General features: G+C 35.9%; 1 protein-coding gene across 2 annotated transcripts; it reads right to left on the bottom strand.

Moving 5' to 3' along the window:
• Window positions 1-702: 702 nt before the first annotated feature.
• LOC116248657 (uncharacterized) lies at window positions 703-6,571 on the bottom strand. Of its 2 annotated transcripts, none has more exons than XM_031621575.2 (16): window positions 6,340-6,571; window positions 6,074-6,168; window positions 5,831-5,944; window positions 4,953-5,057; window positions 4,755-4,826; window positions 4,302-4,351; window positions 4,067-4,198; window positions 3,859-3,927; window positions 3,611-3,698; window positions 3,436-3,507; window positions 3,235-3,335; window positions 2,533-2,650; window positions 2,355-2,414; window positions 2,154-2,264; window positions 1,031-1,147; window positions 703-940 (listed from the first exon to the last, which is right to left on the bottom strand). In XM_031621575.2, exons 1-16 carry the CDS (start codon window positions 6,434-6,436, stop codon window positions 935-937), a joined length of 1,407 nt encoding a protein of 468 aa, XP_031477435.1. In that variant the 5' UTR covers window positions 6,437-6,571; the 3' UTR covers window positions 703-934. The 2 variants fall into 2 exon arrangements, with proteins under 2 accessions (XP_031477435.1, XP_031477434.1); XM_031621574.2 differs by having other exon boundaries at window positions 4,302-4,414.
• Window positions 6,572-11,584: the final 5,013 nt, after the last annotated feature.

Genomic DNA, 11,584 nt, shown 5'->3' on the forward strand with positions numbered 1-11,584 from the left:
CTCAAAGAAGACCCAAAGAACTAAAATGAGGTTATTATGATCCATTACAAAAGTTACATGTTCATACATGTCAGACATAAGTACGAGTATTTTACCAACTCTAATATCAATTGCCATAACCTGGCTCCTAACAGCTTGGCTTGTAGCCCAAAAAGAGAGAGAGAGAGAGAGAGAGAAAAGGAAATCAGTTTATGGTTTATGGTATATAGTATAGGCCAATACACTTCATGTCGGTCTGTCATTAAAGTGATATTTCGATACAATTTCCAGAAGGTAGGTGTTCTCACTTTTTGATTATTTAGATTACTTTCCATTTATTCTTTAATAGATAAAGTAGGCAATATGCCAATGAGACATATACGGTGCCTTACCAATATTGACATCACCCAAGAGAACACTGCTATTATAGCTTTGTTGGTCAAAAGTCTTATATCTGACCGTGCATACGGTCTAAAGACCAGCCTATATTGGGACCCAGACGACTCATTTGCTCCCTCATGAAAAAATCAACGGGTTACATTGTGGGCAGATGAACAGAGATTTTACAGGTCTTACCTTCGAAACTAAATTTGAACAAGAGAAGAAAAGAGTGTGCAAGAAGGGATGGATGATGGCCTCCAAACGCGAGATCTCTTTGCACATGTTATTCACCGAGAGCAATCAGCTCTGAGTAGCTTATAATGGCATTCTCAATTACAGATATAAGTTTCAAGATCGTGATCCATGAAATAATCCATAGTGGTAGTAATCTGTTCCGAACAGATCAATAAAAAGGATATATGTACATAAAGACATGCATACATACATTTGCTCATGTCAGGAACATGCCATAGACAAATAAATAAACGAATTGTAAAAGAAATAAAAAAAAAAAAAACGCCACCTCGTATTTGGCAGAAGATTAAACGCCATAGACCTGTCAAGCTCTTTGAAACTATGCCTGCAAATTGGTCTTTAGTTAATAAGTTCCAACTGAGAAGATTCTGTGAAAAGCAGTCAAGAAATGAAAATACCACTTGAAGAAATCTACCTTTTGTGGTGACGAGGACGTGACCTGTCTCGCTTTCAACACCAGTTCTTCCGTTGTCGTTCCAATGACGTCATTTGCACGCTGAAGACTAACGCAGAAAATTTTTCCAGCGGAGTCCTGAATTTTGCAGTTTGCAGAAATTTCAGCAGTAAAAAGCAAGACAGATGGCTCCATATTGGCTAATCATAGTAAAAGAAAAACTATCAAATGTCAGATGATTGAGTTCCACAGCAAGAAAAGGACGAGGACAAAGAAGCAAAATTGATTCCATGACTTTGCTGAATTGTGCTACTGATCCACAAAGAAACAGTTGTTCATGTGACCACGAGCCCCAATCAGCCTTCTGCTTACTCAAGTTGTCAAATGATAACATCTGAAGAATGTAGGTACTGCGCACGCAGATAGAGTAACAGCAGCATATTTGGCTAAGCGGTAGGGGTTTCAGGTGATAAGGCGTTCAAAAAATTCTAGCAGCCTGTGTCACAGAACTTTGTAGCCCAAATCAAAGGACACTAATCAATAAAAGAAATGATCCTCGTCAGAACTACAGAAAGGCTGCTGCATGGAAATTCAAGGCAGAAAAGTTCTGAAGCTGGATGTTGGTCCTGAGTCCTGACAAATGCTTCTATTCTGCCTAAGCTTAGGTGAGAGATTTGCAGAAAATGAAATACAAGTATGCCGATTTTGATTCAACATATTATATGTAATTATTATTGATAAAGGGTAAGGCCCATCAGTTTCGACCCTTGACCCCAAGTTGCACCGCTTTGCACCCACTACTCCAATAATCGCTACTCTGAATGGCAATAAAGGAAAGGAATAACCTAAATTTTTGGAGCTTTCAGGGATTGTTACATGCAAACATCAGTAACTACTGCAAAAGGGGAACACCTGAGCATACAGCTACAGACGAAAGGTCTATATAAAATGCCATCTTGAACTTTGCATATAGATCTAACTATGGCGAGGCAGTTACATGGATTAAAATAGTACAAACTTGAGGAGCTGAGGATATATGCACATTTGTTGCTTGAGGATCAGTCAGAAGAATTCAGAAAATAATTATGTCAGCTTAAAACGCTGCTCTTTTTCTTTCTTCATAAAGTGCTAATCTGAAACTCACCCGCCCAATAATCCCAAGCTTCTCCAATTTCTGCACCGCATCATCCACTTCAAAGTCACACTTAAGTCCAAATTCTGACTCCATGAGTTCTTCGCATCGCTTATCAAGCTCCTATAAATGTGTCAAGAAAATCCATAAGAGAACAGCAATATGGGGAGATATGGCAGACTGAAAGAAAATATTATCATTAGCATGAAGTACCTGTTTCGTTGCTTTACCCTGTTCCATCAAAACATAGAATGCTATAATCACCTCCTTCACCTAATTAACCATCAGGAAAAAAAAAAAATTAAAAATCTGATCTCTCTATGTATTAAAGAAAAAGTGATTACATAATGCAACAGAGCATTTTAATATTAGTGCCAAGTCTCTTTCTTACTTCCTGCTGTATAACATCATCACACAAATGAAGAAGGGTTCCTCTCCCACTGTCCAACTGTTTGTCATACATTGATTTTGTAATCAAATTCTGGTACGTTGCCATATTCTGTTGGAACCTGAAACGGTATACAGAATCTCAATATGTCCAGGAAAAAGCAGACACGCCCAACATAAAACGAACTTCAAAGAGAGAGAGAGAGGCATCTTAACATATCATTGCATGAGAGGAATTGCTCATGGCTATACTCTGACCTATAATATGGCAAAACAACAATTCGAGTGATCTGTCATGCCCCTGGATCTCTAAAATGAAAAAGGCATGGACATGTTACCATTTTGACAAGAACTATCAAGAAAAAAAAAGTTTTGGAGCTCCTTAATGATTAGTTTTAGACTTTTAGCATGGATATGTCAGTTCGTGCATCTGGTTCCACAGGATACATGATAATTGATGATATTGGAAAGTCGGTATGCATGTACGTTTTTCAGTATGCCCAAACATCAAGAGTTAGAAAGTCTCACATCTAGACATATTCAGTCAGAATCAGGTTCTGAACATGACAAACTTCGATGTTGGATAGCAAAATAAGAGCAGAAGCGATGCAAATATCAACTTGACTGTAAGAATTAAGGAAAATCCTTTGCTCGACAAGAAGCTGAAGCCATGTTCAAGACCTAGTCCATCATTAGGACAACTTACGTGAAGTATGTCTTGGCACAGTAACCGACAAGCCCAGAGAGGATGGCTATTATAACCCAAATATCAGCTTTGGGCTTTTCAAGTGAGCTAACAAGTGTAACCTGAAGAAAGCAGCAATTTTGGGAACAGTAAGAAATTCAAGGAGAAAAATTGAAGAAAAAAAGATGGAGCAGACAGTATGACAAATATTGAGTGACTGACCAGACCCACAACAGCAGAAATAATAAATGTGACCCAGTCCATTGGGGTTAGACTTGGATTTTTCTTCTCTGGCTGCAAAAAGGATTATACTTGTTTACAGATAGAATCAGATATAAACGTGCAATGCTATGAGCACAGCAGTCTTCTTTTCATCAAATCATGTGCCCAAGCTCACCAGAACCAGCTCCATATCAGCCATAGGGATGTTTTTAAAATGCTTGATGTAAATTCCATGATCATCCTGCTCTTTGCTACTTGCGCGCCTAATAACAAAAACATTAGGAATATGTGAACTTGATGTATAACTATCATACAATGGTCTAGTGAGGCACATATGGGAGCAGGAATTATACAGCATGGAAAAAAGATATAGATTACATAGTTCGTGGTTGGAAAGGAACCAATGAGATAAAGAACAATTACCTATAGACTACTATCATCCTTTCAAAAGTTGGCTCTTGAATCATGATCTTGCCAAGCAAGTTTTTCAAGCTGCAAATCATGAAACAGAGTTCGAATAAGTGAATGAAATATGAGTTTCTTACTTTCTTATATATACATGCTGGACTAAGAAATTAAAAACTTGATAGCACAAATCAACAAAACCTGCAGAGTACTATCAAAATCACACCTCAGTTCCATGTTCTCAATCCGAATTCGATCATACATGTCACCATTTTCTGAGTGCTTACATATTTCATCAGTTTTCTTTGAATTTGCTTGTGAACTTTGACTATGCCTTTTAGATAGCAATGTTTGCAATCTACAAACATGGCACAAATAGCGAATAGTATGAAACATCAGACTCTCTGTTCAAGACAAGCACTAAATCGACCTTACAGAGTCCTGGCTAATAAATGTATTACCCAGTAACACTGATGAACCAAGCCCATGCACGCGAAATGATCATGTCCAGCTTCTCCATGAAAAAGTAATCACTTGTTTTGTCAATCCCAACTCCACGATGGAAAATTATATACTTCAAATACAAACATAAAAACAGTAAGAAAAATTACAACCATCAAAATCAGATTATTAGTGCAGCATCCATGTCATCTAGATGTGGCCGATGACTAGAGAAAAATAACCAATGAGGTACAGAAAAATGGTAAAAGAATAGAAAACCAGCAAATTTGACAACATGAATGAGCTTTAAAAAATACTTTGCAAATAAATACAATATTTTTATATTAAACACAGGAATAATGTATCAAGTGTACCTTGCTATATACCCAAAAAGAAAATTGATCACAGCAACTCTGAATTGGAATGAGAAAAGAAGCAAAAACTCTAAACCACTGGATATGAAAAATTTCTACCTTTTTCGCAAACTCCGGAAGGTTCTCATGGGGATGATCACAAAAAAACCTTGATAAAAGCTTGCTGTCTAGCTGCACATCCAAAACAAAAGCAATGTCTCAGCATTGAGGAAAGGGAAGTTACAAAAACAACAAATACAAAGAAAGAAGTCATGGAATAATTATATATAGAAAGTTAAACTGACAGGAAGCTTGAACCTTTGATTCATCAACTGAAATGGGAAGATTCAGAAGGTATTGCCCACTGCGAGCAACCTCAATTTCTTGATCAGTAACTATCTTGAAATTGCTCTTCTCCATTACCTAACAAAACAAAACCTTTAAGTTTCAAAAACACTCCATATTGTCATTGTCATGAAAAATCATAAATATAAATCAGACATTGCTTCAAACTTTTATCAACACAGATATAGTGAGTACACCTTTAGATTTGATAAATGAAAAATTCTGGACTCTAAATAAATGGAAATGCTGAGTATGTAGATTGACTTACTCTAAGTAACCTAAGAAGCCAGTTCAACCATACCAAAAAACTCAGTTATACGACATCTAGGGCTTGCTCAAAAAAAAAAAAAAAAAAGAAAAGAAAAGAAAACAGTTTGATTAAAGGTTAAGGTTTGACATCTTAGTTAGTCAATTGAAGATGTAGACTCAGAAAGTTTCTAATGATTAAACTTTGTACAAGAGGGCCTTATTGAGTCTACAACATCTGGAGGCCACAGAACAGAACGAATCATGTTGTGAGTTCTATGACAAGGGAAACTTTATTATGAACAAAAACCCAAATGACAGACACTAACTTCAAGTTCCTAATCAATGTACCTTAGGCAAAATTTTACCAAATAAAAAATAAGTTCATAAGTTCAGTAGTCTAAATTTAATAGTGACAGACACTAACCCTCATATTAACATTTTGCTCTGCAGATTCCATGAAATGTCAAAGATACCACCATACATGCAAAGCAAACCGTACACCAAGCAGGCATAGCAGTAATCTAATCAAATTTCATTAATTGCATTTGTGGTTTTGCTTGATTCGAGTAAGTTTGGAAACATCACGAAAACATGCGGTCAACCTGAAATAAATAGTTCAAAAATTTCTGTTCGAGTTCGTCAATCTCTCTGCTGGACAAATGCTGTTGCTGCAATTTCTCAGCTCCGTCGATGGGACTAAAAAGAGAGTACAATTGCTGCAAGAAGAACAACCCAGATCACCATCTCAGCTGAAAAACATACTCCTCATAAACACAACCACCGGCACTGCACAACCCCGAAACAAAACAGAGAAAACAAAAGGCATAGAAAACGAAGGTGGTCACCATCAGGTCCTCAAATTGCAGAAAATACCAAGCACGAATCATATACTCGACCCTTTTGCACAGTTTCAGGAATTCCGTGCGATCCCCGGAACGTTCTACAATAAAAACCACAATATGATCGAAAAAAAAGGTTCATCATTCAACGTAAGTAGGAGAAACCACAGAAAGCATCGACTAACTTCAGTTCTTGAAAAAGACAACCGAAAAGAAAACATCCGTCGTATAGGAGGCAAAGAACTAAGCTGATAATGCGAAGGAGAAAGTACCCAAGAGATTAGCCAACGTCATGACCAGCTTCGGCTTGAGAATCGGGACGACGGATTCCCGCTCGATACGGATGCTGTCTCTCTTGCTGCTCGCCATGAGATCGAACCAGGAAACACCTCAGCTCCTCACGCCAAATAAAAGGAAGAAAAATAAGAAATGGAGGAAAGAATCGGAGGAATTTGCATGCGGGGAGGGAATAGAAGCGTTTGCTTTCGCTGCGGAAGAGGCCATCTGGCGTTATTCTGTCTCTTAACATTCCTTGTCGTGTGCAGGTTGCTCTTCAACGGCCGTTTGAAAGGTAACGTCCTGGCGGAGAGGGAAAGACGGGTCCGTGCGGCCCATATATGTGGGTCCGACTTTATTTGGATCTGGATCAGGCTTTCATTCCACTTCGGTTAGGAAACTGAATAGCAAACCCAAGCTTGATTAACAATTGGAACCAGCTTCATTTGCTAAATCTAACTAAACATCTTCTCCCACATAAAAATCATTTTTTTAACATTTACTTAGGAGAAATCTCCTTCAATGTAAAACCCCGGATGTCATACCTTTAGGCCTTTAAAATTATGATTTGCTTTCGAAGTCTAGGTGGACCTACAATATATCCTTCAACCAGGTTTAAGTTGGAAGGAAAGATGATCATTAAAACTGATTTTCAACCATGCAAATCGACCCATCCTAATATATATATATATATATATATATAACTTTAACCACAATATGTGGCTGAGCATGGGCATTGGACCGGCCTGGATCGATAAGGAGTCAGACTCAAGTCGGCCTGACACCCGAAACCTGGGTTTGGGCCCGGCTCGACAAGCAAAACCTGAGCTCGAGCCCAACCTGATTAAATTCAAAAATATATATTTTTAATATAAAATAATATACAAAAATAATTAATCGTAAAAAATATTATCATTATATATAAAAATCAATAAAATATATATTAAAAAATATTATCTCACCCACCTAGGCTTAATCGGGTCAGTTCGGTACCCTTTTTTTTGGAGCCCAAGCCCATGCTCCAGCCTGGCCGAGCACCAGGTACCCAGCCTTATTGAGCACCGATAGGAATCAACTTTACTAAACCCCACAAAATGAAAGGGGCTTTCGGACCTCTTTTCCAAACAGTGAATTATTGGCCACTTGAAATCCAGATCCTGACGATGATGCATTGCTACTTTTGTAAGAATTACTGCATCAAAGTGCCATTTTTATCAGCTGCTATTATGCGGCGATTATGAAGTTGGTATGACTAAGAGTAAATGCATTATGAAGCTCATATCTTGGCTGCCCTTGCACATTTGTGCCCTTTGAGATATGAAGCTGCTGCATCCATAAGAACCAGCATCCAATTAGCACATTTTCACTTATCAGCTTCTAATTATTCATGGGGAAGATTAATCCTAATCATAGTGATAAATATCGTTCTCAGATTTTTATCAACAAGTTTCTCTAAGGTATTAATCTTTATTTTATAAGAAAAATCTTGCGAATTTAAGAATTTTTAAATACATAAAATAATTGAGGAAATTAAGAATTATAAGTTTTTTACTAATTGTTTATAAAAACATCGATAAAAATTTAAATAGTTGCTGAAATGCTAAGAGACACCTAAGAAACTTTAAGATATATTAAAATATTTTCGGACAATATTTTGCAAAATATTGCAAAATTTTCCCTTCTCTTCCTCTTACTTTTGGGGCTTCTATTGGAATATTTTGTAAAGATCCCTGATATTGTTCACTGGCATGCAAATCAAACAATTTCCCAACAAGGCAAAAACAATTCTTCATGATGTTGAAAGAAGAAATTTAATGAGCTTGGAGATTTACAGTGAGCCTAACCAAAGGGTGGTGTTATTCAACGCAAACAATTGAAAGATATACCAGAATAGGTGATTGAAGAGTTCAGTTACTATTCAGATTCAGATTAAGCATAATTGAACCTAGATTTGGATATATTGTGAACTTATAGTGACATTATGAGATTCATGAGACACTCACAAGGTGCCCTTGCTGCCAAATGACTCCTTCGGGTGCATGTACATTGTGAAAGAATAACTTACTACCAACCTGCCAGATCATATGTGTGCAGTTATACAATTGCATGTATAGAGAGAGAGAGAGAGAGAGAGAATCTGGTAAATTCTAGTCTACTTTGGTAAGAGATAAAAACCAAACCCACTAAACATAATAACTAAAGTGTTTTTTTTTTTTTTATTGATAATCTAACGTTATAGATATGACCTTAAGAGTGATTTGATGAGAAACATGTATTAGGTTAGTCATTTTTTTTAACTTTAGTAATGTTTTTTTAATAATCAGAAAATGAACAACTCTTATAGCATCATAATTGTGATAGTAAAAAAACCAAATTTTTTACAAAAAGCAACTTGAACTAAAACATGATTTATATTAAATTGGTGTTTATGAACATAATAGGATGTTCACATTTTGTTTAACAAGTACCATGATAATGCCCTTTTGATAATGTGTGGCCCCATACATGGAGTTGCTAGTACGGAATACAGATGTTAATATATCTGATTTGAATCGGATATCCTCAATCAAACCAATCCCAAATTGGATATGAAAAGAAATATCCTATTAAGGAATCGAGTCAGATTCAGATTTAAGCAACGACATCTGATCAGATTCAGATATACATAAATATTTGATCAGATTCAGATACGGATTCAGATTGGATCTATTTTTAGGCAAGTAACCTATGTCTAATGCTATTACATTTTGAAAATTGGCAAATTCTAGTTCCAAATTCAGATTCGGATATGCATATAAAAATCGAATTTGGATCGGATTGTAAAATCAAGTTCAGATTCAGATATGGCTTTACCTTATTTGCATTCGAATCCAAATATGTGAATATTCAAAAAACAGATATGATGAAGGGTATATCCGATTTGAATCCGATCTGTTCACGTCCCTGAGTTCCTAAGATCCTATGGTCATACCAGGCCCCACGTGAATATTCAAAAAACAGATATGATGAAGGGTGTATCCGATCTGAATCTGATCTGTTGATGTCCCTGAATTCCTAACATCATATGGTCATACCAGGCCCCACCTGGAGGTCTTAGCGTAGGAGCCCACCCAGGGAGGTCCGGCAATGGGTTGGTATAGTTGATCGGTCTGTCATTACAAGGCTCATCGGCGAGACACACTCTAGTGGAAACATATGTGGGTTAGTGTAGGCAATTGCCCACAGCAGTTTATTTTTATGTTCATACTTCATTTTTTTTTATTTCCTTATTTGCTACTCTTTAAAAGTTCCGAGTTAAAGCGTTAGTGCTTTTCATTCAAATATTTCTGGCTTCGCCACTGTCAAGGAGGACCCTGCCTTTCCATGATACAATATGTCTATAGTTTGAATGTAACTCGATATTTTGTTTTAGTTCGAATTTAAGTAGTTGGGTTTGATAAAAAAAATAAAATCCATATTTAACTTGGAGTTGGGTATAAATGTGAAATTAGGGTGGGTTTGATGGTCTATGATCTCATATCACAGGCTGATTATAAATCTACTCACCGTTTGAACAAATAATCGATTTCGATACCATTGACTCAAACCCTCGATCTCAAATCAAAGAGGTAAATGGCCATAGCTTATAGCTCTTCTTAACAAATGCAAATGCCTAATTTTTACAAACATTTGAATTTGGCGATACGTAAAAATTCAAATAGTTTTGTTTTGTTTTTTTTTTTATGTTTTAGTTGAAATTTGTTTCCAAGAAATCATTATCCATATAATTGGATATCCTAGTAGATACATTGGATCCAGATATGATCCATTGACATCACTGGGATCCAGTAGGCAAGAAGGAACTAAGAAGTTAAGGAAGCATTTATTGTAATTACTTATTAGCATGTAAGATACATAAATATACCATTATCAAACCACACATTTATTTTCAACTTTTGTACTATTTTAATACAAAGGGATTGTATTGCATTGGACGGCTCTGTCCACCTCAAAAAGATCGTTGTTGTTGTCATGACCCAGTGCTCTCTTTTCGAAAAATGTAACAGGTCACAAAGCAAGCTCTATGAGGACACAAAGAAGAGACAGTGGCTCGGACACAAAGAAGAGACAGTGGCTCCTTCAAGGTGGTGCAATTTTTGCAATATTTTAATTGACTAAAAAGTAATAAAGTTAAAAAACAGTTTTTTTTTTTCTTTCACTTTAGCGGGCATAGCTAACTGCTGCTGTTCAAATGTTAGATGAAATCTTTTCCATAAAATTTTTTCCCTTGGAATTTCGATAAAATAATAATGTCCCTTAAAATTTAGTAAAAAGAAAAAAAGACAACAGTTCCCCCTTTATAAATTTCTGGCTTCATTTATTTTGTGCTTTAACGCTGCTCAGAAATTCCCTACTAGGAATGCAGTAAAGAGAATACGCATGTTCATATTTGCAGAAAATCTTGCTTACTGTTTTTCTAACTAATCTTTCGCTTTCGCTTTCTTCTGTTTGAATGACACTTGTGTCATTTAATTTCAATAAGAAGGCTGCTCAGCAACCAAATTTAATTGCAGGAACAAATCTTCGAGGAAAAAAAGTTTGGTAGAGAAATTTTTGAAGCTACGAAATTTTAGTAGTCCAAATAAATCATGTTATAAGTTTTTATTATTTCAAAAATTATATTTGTCTTTAGACGAAGTTCGTACATACCGTGCATATGTCTTTTGATAGCCCTTTCATTATATATATATATATATATATATATATATATATATATATATGGAAATCACGAATATACTTCATTGAATTCATGGACACTTTGTTATTATATTCTTTTTGGGCTAGATTATAGACTGCAAGAATATTTTACATTAAAAATTATTATTTTGTTTTTAAAAATGCAACCAAATAAAATTAAATTAGTTACCTCCTTTTAAGATGAGTATGCTTAACCCCTAACTAAAAATCCAAGATCAAAACTCAGTGCAAAGATTTAAAAAACTTTGCAGCAGTAGCCATTCACTTAACCGGGGTTCACTCTGATGTTTCTGCAAAAACCATTGACAGAGGAAGAGAGTGGCGATAAATTTCTGGTTGAGATGATGCTTGCAGCTTTTACATGGTAGTGGTAGGATCCTCTTCGGTATTATAAACTGCAACTTCAACTTATGCAGATGTTTATGTTCAAATATCATTATAAACTGAAGAATTTAATTTATGCAAATGTATATATTCAGATATCACAGTAAACTGCAAATTCAA

Source organism: Nymphaea colorata, chromosome 2 (genome assembly GCF_008831285.2).
Source record: "Nymphaea colorata isolate Beijing-Zhang1983 chromosome 2, ASM883128v2, whole genome shotgun sequence".
Taxonomy (NCBI): domain Eukaryota; kingdom Viridiplantae; phylum Streptophyta; class Magnoliopsida; order Nymphaeales; family Nymphaeaceae; genus Nymphaea; species Nymphaea colorata.

What these genes read in the sequence shown, in the direction of transcription:
- LOC116248657 (XM_031621574.2), bottom strand. Translation starts at nt 6,436, where the DNA reads ATGGCGAGCAGCAAGAGAGACAGCATCCGTATCGAGCGGGAATCCGTC. An exon ending in TTTTGAACTATTTATTTCAG is followed by an intron (nt 5,058 to 5,830) that starts GTTGACCGCATG and finishes TTGTTTTGTTAG; the next exon opens with GTAATGGAGAAGAGCAATTT. An exon ending in TGGTTCATCAGTGTTACTGG is followed by an intron (nt 4,199 to 4,301) that starts GTAATACATTTA and finishes CCATGTTTGTAG; the next exon opens with ATTGCAAACATTGCTATCTA.